At 44.9% G+C, this 16,750-nt stretch overlaps 1 protein-coding gene and 1 non-coding gene across 4 annotated transcripts in view; both read right to left on the reverse strand.

Moving 5' to 3' along the window:
• Window positions 1–4,275, reverse strand: part of LOC110500454 (protein inturned) — a 32,808-nt gene extending 28,533 nt beyond the window's left edge. For 2 of the 3 annotated variants that reach the window (XM_036957870.1, XM_036957869.1), the window contains exon 1: window positions 3,723–4,274. In XM_036957870.1, coding sequence (XP_036813765.1) covers window positions 3,723–3,814 — 92 coding nt within the window. In that variant the 5' untranslated portion in view covers window positions 3,815–4,274. Of the gene's footprint in view, window positions 1–3,722 lie in introns of all 3 variants that reach the window. The other variant, XM_036957871.1, reaches the window with a different exon arrangement.
• Window positions 4,276–4,594: 319 nt separating this feature from the next.
• On the reverse strand, window positions 4,595–4,810 carry LOC118943028. The gene has a single exon (XR_005038764.1). It is a non-coding gene; the product is annotated as a small nucleolar RNA U3 (small nucleolar RNA).
• Between the last annotated feature and the right edge of the window lie 11,940 nt (window positions 4,811–16,750).

A 16,750-nucleotide genomic window follows, 5' to 3' on the forward strand; every position in this document is an offset into this window, starting at 1 on the left:
CTGGAACACCACAACTGGCTTCTTCACCAGCGGGATCATCTAAGACCAGTTACGAGGACAGCTGGTGAAACTGTGGGTTTGCACAACTGAAGAATTTCTGCACAAACTATCAGAAAGCGTCTCAGGGAAGCGCATCTGCGTGCTCGTCGTCCTCACCAGGGTCTTGATCTGAGTGCAGTACAGCGTCATAACCAACTTCAGGTGGACAAATGCTCACCTTAGACAGCCATTGGCACGCTGGAGAAGTGTGCTCTTTACGGATGAATCCCGGGTTTCAACTGTACCGGGCAGATGGCAGACAGTGTGTATGGTGTCGTGTGGGCGAGCGGATTACTGATGTCAATGTTGTAAACAGAGTGCCCCATGGTGGCGTGGGGTTATGGTATGGGGAGGCATAAGCTACCGACAGAGAACACAATTAAATTTCATCGACGGCAATTTGAATGCACAGATACCGTGACGAGATCCTGAGGACCATTGTCATGCCATTCATCCGCCACAATCACCTCATGTTTCAGTATGATAATGCAAGGCCCCATGTCGCAAGGATCTTCACACAATTCCTGGAAGCTGAAAATGTCCCAGTTCTCCCATGGCCTGCATACTCACCAGATATGCCTCATGCAGCGTGTTTGGAATATTCTGGATCGACGTGTACGACAGCGTGTTCCAGTTCACGCCAATATCAAGCAACATAGCCATTGTAGTGAAGTGGGACAACATTCCACAATCAACAGCCTGATAAACACTATGCAAAGGAGATGCGTTGCGCTGCATGAGGCAAATGTTGGTCACACCAGATACTGACTGGTTTTCTGATCCATGCCCCTACCTTTAAAAAAAAAAAGGTATCTGTGACCAACAGATGCATATCTGTATTCCCAGTCATGTGAAATACATAGATTAGGGCCTAATGAATTTATAGCAATTGACTGATTTCCTTATATGAACTGTAACTCCGTAAAACATTCGAAATTGTTGCGCGTCACGTTTATATTTTTGTTCCGTGTCATTTAGAGCATATTAGCCGTCATCATAATATGACAGATTAGTCTTTCTCATTTCCCCATTTCAATTCCCGTGTAAAAAATGAGTCTCGCATGATAGATGCTATTCAAACGGGTTAGTAACACAATTATACTATACAACTACTGAACCTCTGTTAAACAGCCAAAAAAGTATGATAGTCCATCTTTTGCATTCTGTTCTGGATCAGCGTTTAACCACAGTCAAGGGAGAGTGGTGACTGAAAAGCGCATTTTTAAGAGGACAACGATCATGTACAGGTGTAAAGGTTTATAACATATAATTTAATTATAATTATAATTATTTAATTATTATAATTCTTATAATTTGATAATACTGGAAAACCGCTCCATTTGCATGGCGTTTTATTATCCCTATAAGCGTCTCTGGTACTCATCCTCAGTACATTTCTGTTCCAATTCATCATGTGGCATTTGGGGGAAGAAAGAAAACAACAAGACTGGAGAAAGACTGGATATTGTTTGTTTTTTAGTCAACCAGAGAAGAAAGAGGACAACCCACACCGCCACCCCCACCCTAAGAGAGAAAATGCCCCCAACTCAGAGAAAAAAAGAATAACTGAAAAAATTCAACCAGGCATTTTTTTCAGTCGGTCAGTCTCCCTCTAAATTAAGCTGTGTCGCCTCTGTGGTAGGCTCTTGGAAACCACATCCATAAATTCACGAAGGATGGTGAATAGCATATCATTATTTAGGAAGGTTAAGTTTCCAAATTGGAAACAGAAATTTCCCAAACTTTAAAAGAAAAAAAAGAAGAGTCGATTTAATAGGCCAAGAATAGTGCTACAGTGACTGTTCCTTTTGCTTAATCCATATTTTCTCTTTCAATACCCTCTGCATCCCAAATGGGGTTCCACAGGCCACAATCAATAGCCTGATCAACTCTTTGCGAATTGGATGTGTCGCGCTGCATGAGGCAAAAAACAGATACTGACTGGTTTTCTGATCCACGCCCCTACCTTATTTTTTAAAGTATCTGTGACCAACAGATGCACATTCCCAGTCATGTGAAATCCATGGGTCTAATGAATTTATTTCAATTGGCAAACTTCCTTATATGAACTGAAACTCAGTAAAAATCTTTGAAATCGTTGCATGTTGCATTGATATTTTTGTTCAGTATAATTAAGGTTTAGTGTGGCAGGTAGCCTCGTGGTTAGAGCGTTGGGCCAGTAACCAAAATGTTGCTGGATTAAATCCCACAGTTGACAAGGTAAAGAATAATCTGTCGTTCTGCCCCTGAAGGAGGCAGTTAGGCTGTTCCAGGTAGGCCTTCATTGTAAATAAGAAATGGTTCTTAACTGACTTCCCTAGTTAAATAAAGGTTACACATCAGAATGAATGCATGCATGAATGAGCCTCTATAGCTTCATGAGAGTATATTAAAAAGTGTTTGGATGTTATTAAACAGATGGGATACAGCAAACCCAAAATCATGCATTAACCAAGACTACTCTTCCCCTGTGTGTGGACGGTGGTTAATGCATTATTTTGGCGGAAAGCTCGAGATACATGCAGATGCGCGCGAGTCCCCGAGACAGCAGGGCGACGACAGGGAGAATGTGCATGGCAAAATGAGCGATAGTGAATCAACAGACAGTCAGTCCGAGTACTCCGAGTAAGAAAAACATGTATATTATTGCTTTTTGCTTTAGAAGAGACAGAAAGAAAAAACATTGGGCTCTGCCCAATACCATGTTAGCTAGCTAGTCATCTTCCATCAGCTGCCAGTTCCACCTCAACTTCATAACTTGACAACCGAGGCAGATCACTGGAAGCGACTAGGTTGCACACTCACTGTAAAGTGGTGTAGTGGTAGCCGAATGCCTGTTGATTCACTATCGCTCATTTTGCCATGCACATTCTCCCTTGTCGTCACCCTGCTGTCTCGGGGGCTCGCGCGCATCTGCATGCATCTCGAGCGTTCCGCCAGACTTTTTAGTAGCCATTATTCAATTTATTAAATGTGTTCGACAACACGATACAAGTTACTCTAAACTTCAAGTAAATCAGTTCGAGCTAGTTGAATGAGCATTGGCAGTCTTTCGCCATGTTGTCTGCATACGTGAACTTCAACTTTGCCACGTGACAAAAATTGTCTCGGTGTGGTTGGCTGATCTTCACGTTGCCCTGACAACGTGGACGCTTTCCGTTTGCTGGATAGAAAAAAGACGAGGGGCACAGAATCACCCATGCCCCATCTAGACACAAATGTACGTGCAATAAAAAGAGGTTGACTGAATGCATGTTTCAATGCAACAACTTTGATAGTAACAAAAAAATGCACTACCTCTTATTGACTAAGCCTAAACTAAGCAAACAACATAACATTTGTAGGATAAACTCTGCTAAATGTGATACAAATGTATCTCATATTTGCAGAGTATCTAATGAAATCACAAAGGTTGCAAAATCTAAATAGTGTACATTTTAGCAAGCTATCTCCCTATGAATAAGATGGGCATGGGTTGAGCACTTCTGTTTCCCCCGCCCCCTCCCCACGAACTGCACGAGGCCTTTAAATCCTCTATGGCATTCACAGTGCTTTAAACAAAGCAACAATAGTCAATGCGAGAAGAAACACAAAAAAAGTCTAAATAGTTTACCAAAACGTCTACATAACATTTTCATATAAACTCCCCTCATCGTTGCCATAGCATGCATAAATATACTGACCTGTATAGAAGCACACTGCGTATGGAATCAAAGTCTTCTAAATTCTTAGAAAATGGTGTGGACGTTTCTCCATCTGTAGCAATGTTAAACATTATTTATATTTCATATTTTCACGGACAGGATGAGTTTAACATTGAAAGCCTTGCTAATCTAACTACACTTTTCTATTCCAGACAAAAGTTCAGATGGTTTAAAATGAAAAGTGCCGTTTAGGACCGGTTGTCTGCCAGCAGTCTTCTTCTACATATTTAAATACATTTTAAAATGTTTAAATCCCCAGTCGTGGTCCGGTATTGAAGGTAGAATCCGTGCACTAGTCAGAATGAATAACCTGGTCTAATGCTGCTGTCGATCCAAAAAAACAGAATAAACTTTCCTCACGTCAATCACTGACACAAGTGCACGCAGTTCCTCCCCGATGCTTTTGAAGACGAGAAGAAAGCGGTCCTGAATACTTCTCCAGACTCCATCCAGTATGTTCAGCAAGCTCAGTAGCACATGTACGAGTTGAGCCGTTTCTTGTCGAGCGGGTGTACTTGGCAGGTGGCGTAAAACGCCGCCTCTTTTGCTCAGTAGATGTAACTATGAATTCAGAAGCTATACAAGCCTTTGTTGTAGCACTTCATATCTACTTTGTTAATATGTATTTGTTTGTATGGTACAATTGTAACAATCACGAAAAACACGTATTACACTCTTCCTGAATAATGTCGAATTTATGTACAGAAAAATGTATACTTCTGTTGTTTATTTTATTTGTCGCTTGTGCAGTATGTCAAAGGTGGGGTGCGGTCACAATTATTAAACAAATTATCAAGATTGAGATCTATGTTACCAACTTTTATTAATGAATAACGTTCACAAGTACGTAATGCACTCTGATTATACTCCCTTCCTCCAAATTCCCAGGGGAAGCAAGGAACGGTCATCAAAAGCAGAGATCAAAAGAGTAAACTCTTCAATCTCTACCCGCTTCGCACTCAGAAAGGAGTACTAAATCTCAACATCGTGGATAGCGAGACAAAACACTTTAGAAACACATTTCTCAAGTCAAGAACTATAGAAATTATCCCTGAAAGTATAGTCCTGCTTTTCATTGCGCTATGCTCCAGTTCTTGTAACACGAGCATACTATTTTCAGTCATGGTGAGAACACCAAATCTAAATTGTACAGATAGAAGAAAACGCCGACAAAACGTTTTTGTTATTCTTGTTCCGAAAAAACATAACAATTACTCACTAAATGAAAGATACAAGTCAGATACTAAATAACCACAATGCTATCTGGTGTCACAGTCAACGCATCATATAGTTCATTGGCTGAGTAATGTTGACAGTGAGAGTAGTCAACGTGGTAGCTCCTTGTGGGCGTGAAGCCAACTATGGCTCGGATGAAAATCTAGCATCAGAGTTGAATGACTTTGTGTTCGGGATTAGTCATAGTGGCTGTATACTGACATTCAAAACATTACAAATAATATCCTTATCAAGAGTACTTTTTTTTAAAGAGATGGGAAGAAATTATTTTGAAGTTTGTTAACAAGCAAGCGCTCAAACAAGTGTATGAATATTAAATGTGTCCGGCTAGAAATAGGAGATTTTCAGAGTACTCTGTCAAAATTGTCCGACTGCCACATAACGACCATCTAGCAAGTCAAATGTGCTCAACGTTGAATGTTTTAAAAAGGTATCATTCATTTTGCATACGATTTAAAACTTTCTAACCAGTCAAAATCATTTTTCATTAAATTTGATGATATTTGAATGAAACTAGATCAAGTAGTATGACCAAAGTATGAACAATGACTGTTGCTTCTACACTGCTAAAGTGTGATCAAAAAATTACTGAGCCCTCCCCCTTGTCAAGCACATGGATTCAGGAGGTGGGATGGAGGTGGGATCATCAATTCCATGACAAAGGTCCTTCTCCCCAGATTACTCAATTTGGCTGGGCAGCCAGCTCTAGGAAGATTCTTGGTAACTCCTAACTTCTTCCATTTAAGAATGATGGAGACCACTGTGTCCTTGGGGACCTTCAAAGCTGCTGACACTTTTTTGTAATCTAAAAAAGATACATTTCAAGGAAAACGTTTTTATATAATTTGTTAAATGTTTAGCTAACATAATATAATGTAAAAGTATGCATTACGGTTTCTGTAAAATAATAAACGTGGCATCAGAAGATAACATAATATCCCGTGAGGTGTTGAGGGAAAGACATTACCTATAGATTGGACATAATCATAGAGATAAAAGGCTACATCGGAATGTTGGCATGCACAGGAAAAACTGTACATTTCTAACATTTAATTAAATCAAATCAAATGTCACATACGCCAAATACAACAGGTGTAGGTAGACCTTCCCGTGAAATGCTTACTTAGACCTTAACCAACAATGCAGTTCAAGAAATAAGAGTTAAGAAAATATTTACTAAAGAAACTAAAGTAAAAAATAAAAAGTAACACAAAATAGCCCATTTGATTAATTGTTCAGCCGTCTTATGGCTTGGGGGTAGAAGCTGTTAAGGAGCCTTTTGGACCTAGACTTGGCGCTTCAGTACCACTTGAGTGCGGTAGCAGAGAAAACGGTCTATGACTTGGGTGACTGGAGTCTGCCAATTTTTTGGGTCTTCCTCTGACACTTAGTATATAGCGCCTTACGTCGGATCCCGAGTAGTTGCCATACCAGGCGGTGAGGTGATGCAACCGGTCAGGATGCTCTCAATGGTGCAGCTGTAGAACTTTTTGAGGATCTAGGAACCCATGCCAAATCTTTTCAGTCTCCTGAGGGGGAAAAGGCGTTGTCGTGCCCTCTTCACGACTGTCTTGGTGTGCTTGGACCATGATAGTCTGTTGGTGATGTGGACACCAAGGAACTTGAATCTCTCGACCCTCTCCATTACAGCCCAGTCGATGTGAGTGGAGGCGTGTTCGGTGATGAACATTGTGGGCACTATGGTGTTGAACGCTGAGCTGTAGTCAATTGAACAGCATTCTCACACGTTCAATGAACAGCATTTACGGTTGAGATTTAATGATGTTAGTAAGGAATCGATATCATGTCAGTCAGAAGTTCAATGGTAGGCGACAGCCACATGGTGGTACTGTTGCCTAGGCACCCCCCATACCTCTTGCCTACAGCTATAGTTATGGAATTGTTTGTGTGACAGGGTCCGCGTCTCGCCCGAGGCCAGATGCTTCCACGACGCCGCCCTCTTCTGGCTCATGTCATTTCATCAGCCCCTTTCAAAGAATAGACATTTCTTTCCACTGTTCGATTGTCATGTTCTGTGTCCTTTTGATGCATTTAAATCAAATACTTTGCCAGTAGTCATTTTGATGAAATTACCAAATCTACTGGCAAACTATTCCATTTTGACTCTGTACCTGCACCCCCCAGTATATATTGTTATTTTTTTACTGCTCCTCTTTAAATTACTTGTTACTTTTCTCTCTTATTCTTATCCATATTTTTTGAAACTGCGCTGTCGGTTAGGGGCTCGTAAGTAAGCATTTCACTGTTAGGTCTACACCTGTTCTATTCGATGCATGTGACTAATACAATTTGATTTGATTAGGAAGGGCAGTTGTTGCCACTGCACTTAACGAGAATGCCACCCAAATCGTCCACAAGATGGAAGCAGATTGTCCATTTGTATTTACCTGCTGGACAGACATTTCAGACAGCTGGAGGGTGCATCCCAAATGGCACCCTATTCCCTATAGAGTGCACTACATTTGACCAAAGCAGCTTTATAGGGAATAGAGTGAAAATTGAGATGCACAGAGAGAAATAACCTCTAAATCCCAGAGGTTTGTTTGAGTTATGTTCTACTGCAATCTTACATGCTTGAGGTATAGAAGTTAAGTTTCCCCGGACCACGGCTACAGGATCAGATGATCATTTCCCTAACCTTAACCATCAAGAGGTGGGAGATATATCTGACCCTGTATCAGTGGTTATCATGCAGATCCTACTCCTGCAAAAGGGTGGTTGGACCCGTCTACTCATTGGGGTTTATGTGTAAAGATGATAATGTTGTGTAAAATTGAATTTTTTTAAATAAATCAATCAATACATAGAGTGATGGATGAAAGTAGTTTCATGTTTGTTTTATATCCCAGTAAATCTTATTTGGTTTACGTGTTGTAAACCTTGTCAATCATACACACCTCAATGTCAACGCTAATATATAAGAGGGACAGAGACTTGATGAAATCTTAGGAAAAAAACACTTGCAAGTTTATTGATTCACGTAATTATTTGGGGGATTTATTTTATACAACATAGCAGAAAGTATTGATACCCCTTGACTTATTCCACATTTTGTTACAGCCTGAATTCAAAATGGATGAAATATTTTTTTTTCTCCTCACACAAAATCCCCATAATGACAAAGTGAAAACAAAATACAGAAATATCTAATTTACATAAGTATTCACACCCCTGAGTCAATACTTTGTAGAAGCACCTTTTGGCAGCAATTACAGCTTTGAGTCATCTAGGGTATGTCTGCATCAGCTTTGCATATATCTTCTTCATCAAATTTCAATTCAGGCTGTAACACAACAAAATGTGAAATACGTCAAGAGTTATGAATACATTTTGAAGGCGCTAGATTGCACATTAACTCATCATTGTGTAGTGTAGGGGCTCCCGAGTCGCGCAGCAGTCTAAGGCACTGCATCTCAGTGCTAGAGGCGTCATTACAGACCCTGGTTTGATTCCAGGCTGTATCACTGCCATAGGGCAGTGCACAATTGGTATCAGAGTGTCGTCCGGGTTAGGGTTTGGCCGGGGTAGGCCGTCATTGTAAATAAGAATTTGTTCTTAACTGACTTGCCTAGTTAAATAAAAAATAAATAAAGTAGTCTTGCCAAAGTGAGGTTGCAGGAATGGACTCCATCCCCGTCGCTATTCTTACTTTCTTCGGCATTAATCAAACCTGTATAGCCTGAAAAGACTGATAAGATAAACATTTACTTGTACAGAGTGGCTACGACCTGTGTTTGCCCTTTTTCCGTGCAATAAACAATCTTACGCTCTGTGGCATGTGTTACTTTATGCAGCTGCTGCTGCCACTCCTCAGCAGCTGCTGCTCTCACACCTCACTTATCTCTGCTTTGAACGTTCCAAAGATATTAAGACATTATCTACGTGGTTTGTACATGTTGTCTAGGGTTAATCTAAGGATATTAAAGTCAACAAGTAGTAATAACAAGTAGTAATAACTGGGTAATAATAATATTACTGTTTGGAACAGTAGTAGTAACCAGAAAATGCCCTATTTATGCAGTACCAGTCAACATGGTTGTAAGCGGTGCGTAACTGGCAGCAGGGAAGTCAGGCGCAGGAGAGCAGAAATGGGCAACAGCCGGAGCACTTTAATGATACAAACACAAACGGAACCCAGAACAGCAAAATACGGGTTGAAACAACCTGTTGCCAACCAGTCAGAAATGCACAAAACACTTACAAGAAACAATTCTACACACAGAAGTGGGGGGAACAGAGGGTTATCTACACGTCAAATAATTAGGGAATGTAAACCAGGTGTGCGGGATAACAAGACAAAACAAATAGAAAATGAAAAGTGGATCGGTGATGGCTAGAAAACCGGTGACGTCGACCGCCAAACGCCACTCGAACAAGGAGAGGAACCGACTTCGGCGGAAGTAGTGACAGTACCCCCCCCCCCCCCCCCCCCCATGATGCGCGGCTCCAGCAGCACGCCGACCCTGGCCTCGGGGCCGACCCGGAGGGCGAGGTGCAGGGCAATCCGGACGGAGACGGTGGAACTCCCGCAGCATTGAAGGGTCCAACACGTCCTCCACCGGAACCCAGCATCTCTCCTCCGGACCGTACCCCACTCACTCCACGAGGGACTGAAGGCCCCTCGCCCGACTCCTCCAATCCAGTATGGAGCGAACGGCGTACGCAGGGGCCCCCTCGATGTCCAGAGGGGCGGGGAGAGCTGAAACCTGTCCTCAGGACTTTGAATGGCCCCACAAACCGAACACCCAGCTTCCGGCAGGGCAGGCGGAGGAGCAGGTTTCGGGTCGAGAGCCAGACCCGGTCCCACGGTGCGAACTCCAGGGCCTCGCTGCTGTGACGGTCTGCTCTGGCTTTCTGCCGCAGCACGGCGCCACTGAAGGTGAACATGGGCATCGTCCCATGTCTCCTCCGCTCGCCGGAACAAGTCGTCCACCGCAGGAGCCTCGGTCTGACTCTGATGCCAAGGAGCCAGAACCGGCTGATACCCCAGTACTCACTGGAAGGGGGAGAGGTTAGTGGAGGAGTGGCAAAGTGAATTCTGGGCTCTCTCTGCCCAAGGCACGAACGCCGCCACTCCACCGGCCGGTCCTGGCAATAAGACCGCAGAAAACTACCCACATCCTGGTTAACTCTCTCCACCTGCCCATTACTCTCGGGATGAAACCTGAGGTAAGGCTGATCGAGACGCTCTATGAACGCTCTCCAGACCCTCGACGTGAACTGGGGACCTCGGTCAGACACTATCCTCAGGCACCCCGCAGTGTCGGAAGACGTGAGTGAACAAGCCCTCTACAGTCTGTAAGGCTGTAGGGAGACCGGGCAGAGGAAAGAGACGGCAGGACTTGGAGAAATGATCCACAACGACCAGGATTGTGGTGTTACCCTGTGAGGGAGGGAGATCTGTGAGAAAATCTATCGACAGGTGAGACCATGGCCGTTGTGGAACGGGTAAGGGGTGTAACTTACCTCTGGGCAGGTGCCTAGGAGCCTTACACTGGGCGCACACCGAGCCGGAGGAAACATAAATCCTCACGTCCTTGGCCAAGGTGGGCCCCAGTACTTCCCACTCAAACAGAGCACTGTACGACCAATACCTGGATGACCAGAAGAGGGTGACGTGTGAGCCCAATAGATCAATACCCTCCTTCTTCTTCACAAAAAATAAACTCGAGGAGGCGGGTGAAGTGGAGGACCGAATGTACCCCTGACGCAGGGATTCGGAGACATATGTTTCCATAGCTGCCGTCTCCGCCTGTGACAGAGGATACACGTGACTCCTGGGAAGTGCAGCGTCTACCAGGAGATTTATCACACAATCCCCCCGACGATGGGGTGGTAATTGAATCGCCTTCTTTTTGGAGAAGGTGAGAGCCAAATCGGAATATTCGGGGGGAATACCTGGAGACCTGGTCTGGACTAACCAGGCAAGCTAACCAGGGTAGGCCTAGCACCACGTGAAATGCAGGGGAGTCAATGAGGAAGAGACTGATTCTCTCCTTGTGATCCCCCTGCGTCACCATGCCCAGGGGAGCGGTGGCCTCCCTAATGGTCGACTGTCTAAGGCGTGAACTGGGAAGGGCATAGCCACTGGAACAATGGGGATCCCTAGACTATGGGTGAATTATCAGTCTATAAAATTGCCAGACGCGCCTGAATCGACGAGCACCTTATGCTGGGAATGCGGGGAAAACTCAGGAAAAGTAACATACAAACACGTGTGCAACAGAGGGCTCTGGGTGAGAATGGTGCCGGCTCACCTGAGGTGACGCCAGAGTGCCCCCTGCTGCCTCGACCCCCAGAGGAACCAAGCCGGCACCGACCGGCAGTGTGACCTCTGCGGCCACAGATGGTGCACGAGATGGAACCTCCTCCGGTCTCCCTGAGTGCAGCACGTCCCAGCTCCATGGGCATCGGAGCGGTGGTGCTGGGGGATGGAACCGACCGACCCCGCTCTGGACGTCCTCGGGTAGCCTGCAGGTTATCCAGCCGAATGGACAGGTCCATCAGCTGGTCGAAGGTCAGGGTGGTGTCCCTGCAGGCCAACTCCCGACGGACGCCCTCACGCAAACTGCAGCGATAGTGGTCGATCAGGGCCCTGTCGTTCCATCCCGCGCCGGCGGCCAGGGTCCGAAAGTCCATCGCGAACTCCTGGGCGCTCCTTGTCCCCTGCCGCAGATGGAAGAGACATTCACCCGCCACTCTACCCTCGGGCGGGTGGTCGTAGACTGCCCGGAAGCGGCGGGTGAAATCTTCGAAATGTTCCAGCGCCACATCTCCTTCTCCCCACACGGCGTTGGCCCACTCCAGGGCTTTCCTCGAGAGGCACGAGATGAGGGTGGTTACCCTCTCACGGCCCGAAGGAGCCGGGTGTACGGTTGCCAGGTATAGTTCCAGCTGCAACAGGAAACCCTGGCAGCGTGCAGCCATACCATCGTACTCCTGGGGAAGGGCGAGAAGAATCCCACTGGGATCGGGGGCAGGGGGGGGCGAGTAGTGGAGACCCCAGTTGTGCTGGTGGAGGCGCTGGAGGAACTCCCTGTCTCTCACAGCGGTCCATGGTTTGGACGATGCGGTCCATAGCGGCGGCGAGATGGTGGAGCATTGTCGCGTGCTCCCAGACGCTCTCCTCGACCCCTATACCAGGGGCACCTGCTCCTGCTGACTCCATATTCGGGTGTGGAATTCTGTAAGCGGTACGTAACTGGAAGCAGGGAAGTCAGGTGCAGGAGAGCAGAAATGGGTAACAGCCGGAGCACTTTAATGATGCCAACACAAACGGCACCCAGACACAAACAATTCCAAACACAGACATGGGGGGAACAGAGGGTTATATACACGTCAAATAAATGAGGGAATGTAAATCAGGTGTGTGGAAAAACAAGACATAATAAATAGAAAATGAAAGGTGGATCGGCGATGGCTAGAAAACCGGTGACGCCGAACGCCGCCCGAACAAGGAGAGGAACCGACTTTGGCGGTGCTTACCTACAGAACAGCAAGAGGAACTGCCCCTCCCTACCTTCAGGCTATGATCAAACCCTACTCCCCAACCAAGCACTCCATTCTGCCACCTCAAGTCTCTAGGCCCTCCCACCCCTACAGAGGGCAGCTCCCGTTCATCCCAGTCCAAGCTCTTCTCTGTCTTGGCACCCCAATGATGGAACTGTCTCATGAGGACTGCCACAGGAATGGAAGACCCAAAGTTACCTCTGCTGCAGAGGATAAGTTCATTAGAGTTACCAGCCCCAGAAATTGCAGCACAAATAAATGTGTCACAGAGTTCAAGTAACAGACACATCTCAACATCAACTATACAGAGGAGACTGCGTGAATCAGGCCTTCATGGCCAAATTGCTGCGAAGAAACCACTACTAAAGGACACCAATAAGAAGAAGAGACTTGCTTGGGTCAAGAAACATGAGTAATAGACATTAGACCGGTGGAAATCTGTCCATTGGTGTGATGAGTCCAAATTTGAAATGTTTGGTTCCAACCGCCGTGGCTTTGTGAGACGCAGAGAAGGTGAACGGATGATCTCCACATGTGTGGTTCCCACCGTGAAGCACTGAGGAGGAGGAGGTGGATAGTGCTTTGCTGGTGATTTATTTGGAATTCAAGGCACACTTAACAAGCATGGCTACCACAGCATTCTGCAACGACACGCCATCCCATCTGGTTTGCACATTTGATTTTCAACAGGACAATGACCCAAAACACACCTCCAGGCTGTGTAAGGACTATTTGATCAAGAAGGAGACTGATGGAGTGCTGCATCAGATGACCTGGCCTCTATGGATGTTGTAGAGCATGAACCTGAAGAAGCGGGTCACTATTTTGATGTTTGCAAAGAACTACAGGGTGTTGTCCAGGGTCACGCCAAGGTTTCTTTGCACTCTGGGAGGGTGACACTTTGGAGTTGTCAACTGTGATGAGAGGTCTTTGAGAGGGCAGGCCTTCCCTGGGAAGAAGAGCAGTTCCGTCTTGTCGAGGTTGAGCTTGAGGTGGTGGGCCGACATCCAAGTTGAGATATCTGCCAGTCGTCACCGGGGAAGGAGAAATTAGTTGAGCGTCATACGCATAGCAATGATAGGAGAGACCATGTGAGGATATGACAGCGCCGGGTGACTTGGTATACAGAGAGAAGAGGAGAGGGTCTAGAACCGAGCCCTGGGGGACACCAGTAGCGAGAGTAAGTGGTGCAGACACAGATTCTCTTCATGTCACCTGGTAGGATGCAATCCAAGAGTGTGCATAACATGAGATGCCCAGCCCTGAGTGGGTGGAGAGGCGGATCTGATGGTTCATGGTGTCAAAGGCAGAGGACAGATCTAGGAGGATGACTTCATAGGAGAGAGTCAGCTTTGGCAGTGCAGAGAGCCTCCGTGACGCAGAGAGCCTCCCTGACACAGAGAAGAGCAGTCTCGGTTGAGTGACCCGTCTTGAAGGTTAAGGGTCAAGAAGATTGTTCTGAGAGAGATAACAAGAGAGTTGATGAGAGACAGCACGCTCAAGTGTTTTGGAAAGAAAAGAAAGGAGGGATACCGGTCTATTGTTTTTCAGATGAGTCGAGTGTTGGTTTCTTGAGGAGGGGAGTAACTCGGGTCATTTTGAAGTCAGAGGGGACGCAGCCAGTGGTCAGGAATGAGTTGATGAGGGAAGTGAGGAATCTCCAAAGATGGTCTGGAGAAGGGAGGAGGGGATGGGGTTGAGCAGGTAGGTTGTTGGGTGGCCTAGTCTCAGGATTTCATCTGGACAGAGAGGGGAGAAAGGGGTCAAGGCGTAGGGTAGTTCTGTGTGAGTGAGACCAGTGGACTCAATAGGCTGAGTGAATGATTAGCGGATGTCGCCAACCTTTTTTTCAAAGTGGTTGACAAAGTCGTCAGCAGAGAAGGAGGGAGGGAGGGGGTGGATGATTAAGGAGGTAGGGGAACGTGGGGAAAAAAACGATGCTCAGCTGCTTTCTCCTCTAACAACTCGACAGATAGAATTAAAACACTTGTGATTATTGCATTGTTTGCTCTATAACCCATTCTTTCATACGCCACTGTGATATACAATAAGGCCATGAAAACAAACAAAAAAGTCACACAGTGGCAGAATAAATTCAACTCCACATATCTTTGTTTCATCACAAAACCGGAGAGGACATCTGTCCAGTGAAGTTCACAAAGTAAATATTGCATGTAACAAAGAGTTGAATAATATGCAGCATGGTCAAGCAAGTTCATGTTTGACAGTTTACTAAACAACCATTAGAACTGATTTAGAACCACAGAGTTACAGCAAATCTGCACAAAGACAATGAGCACTGCCTCTGCTATTCCAGCACCATTTTATCTTAAACATTTAAACATAATCAAATCAACGAGGCTATATATGCTTTGTTTAATACACTGAAAACAAAAGATACCCCCCCCCCCCCAAAAAAAACGATTTGGTCCAATCAATGTTGCTAAATATCACAAACTGGGACAGAGGGGCGCTGTTTCCCTCGCTCGGCTGCCTTCTCGGGTTAGATTCAGCCACTTTCGATTTGAAGGGAAGATCATAAAATCACAGAGAGGAAAGATAAATAATGTATCATTTTTATTGGTCTGGCTTCCCTTGGCATCCATAAATGCACACCACTGATAATATAGCCAGGTATGTTAATTATCTAGCTACATAGCCATGCTATTAGTATATTCATTAGCTGATTGATTTATACCTTAAACAGCATTGAGAAGTGTAACGTTAAGGTCCAGATTTTAGCCAACCAGGTTAAAGTTTTCACCCACACTTTCTCTCTCTCCCCACTCTCCCTGATTGTCAGTTTACAGCACTGAACTACAATAATCCCGAGAAAGAGGAGAACCTGTGCCAAGGTTCACAACTTAATTTAGCCAGTGTAATTTAACTAAGTCAGCCATGCACATGCTGTCCACCGTCTTTCTCTCTGGCATGTGTGTAGAGCAGACACTAGCCATTTGATTTGTCTCTAACATTACAGCTGTGCAGTTCACAAGTTGTCTTGTTTTGTCCCCAAGACCCATGTCTTCCATTCTCAGATTTACAGCAGTTGATTATCTTTACAGAAGCCTATAGTCAGTCATTCAGTACAGCCACATTTTATTGCCTTCTCTCAGTCTCTTTCTCTCGCTCTGATAGTCTTTACCATCTTAGAGCTGTCACCAACCCTATTCTCACTGCCTAGACCTGACGCTTCCTCTCTATGAGTGAGGAAATCTCCTCGAAACATGTAAGTCCTCCTAAACTAATGGTTTCCAACTGCTAGGAGTAAGCTTGATGTAGTTGCAAGGGATAAGGGACCAAATTTGAACTTTTGGACAACTCTACACTATAAGTGAATTTGTTCAAATACTAGCCTATGTCTTGTGATTTCATCAAATGGAGACACCAGACAAAGTATTTTTATGCTTAATGTTAAAACAAATGAAAATGAAAATAACCTCATAAAAGATTATATTCTCTACTGTCACCTCATATTCACCACTTGATCTCAAATCCAAAATGCTGGAGTATAAATCCCTAATTAAAATGGTAGCTTCATTGCCCAAACACATACTGTACTGTGTGGTGAGGAGTCGATGTTGTCGGCTTCATTTCTTGCCTGAGATGTTTTCATTCGTAATAACAGGACGTTTTCTTTTTATGCTTGATTATTTAAATTTGTTATCAGCATAATTTGTTTTTTCGCCTCTCCTGAACTCTTTCCAAGGCAGATTTTACCGCCTTTGGTCCACAGACGGCAACACTTGTTTGAGGTCAGCGTCTTTGAAAAAAAACATTTTTGAGAAGAAATCAAGGATTTATTTTCCAATGACTCCCATCGTTTTTGTCCAGGTGAGATGTGTGTTGAAATTGTGAGTGGGTGGGTCTTCCCAAATTGGCTTTCTTGAGGGGAGGCATATCTTTAGTGGGTTGAAGAGGTCCTTGTGGAGTGGGGCATTGTAGACATTGTAGACTTTTTCAATCATTTTGTGGGTTATTTCAAGTCTCTTGTAAGTTATTGCGAGTCTCCAGATATGTGATGTTTGCCAGGACAGGGAGGAAGGGAAATGAGGCGGATCGTAGTGTGCCAGACAGTGATGATTTTCATGGTTAAAGTTCATTGAATTGCCGTGTTGTGTTGCAGTATTAACGGCCTGTTTGCAAACAGAATGGATGATTTGGATTGGATTTTAAAAACGCAGGCTTCCTTCTTTTCACTTTTTCATAAAGCCCAGTAATGTGGGGTGAATGGAACGTTG

Source organism: Oncorhynchus mykiss, chromosome 21 (assembly GCF_013265735.2).
Source record: "Oncorhynchus mykiss isolate Arlee chromosome 21, USDA_OmykA_1.1, whole genome shotgun sequence".
Lineage (NCBI taxonomy): Eukaryota > Metazoa > Chordata > Actinopteri > Salmoniformes > Salmonidae > Oncorhynchus > Oncorhynchus mykiss.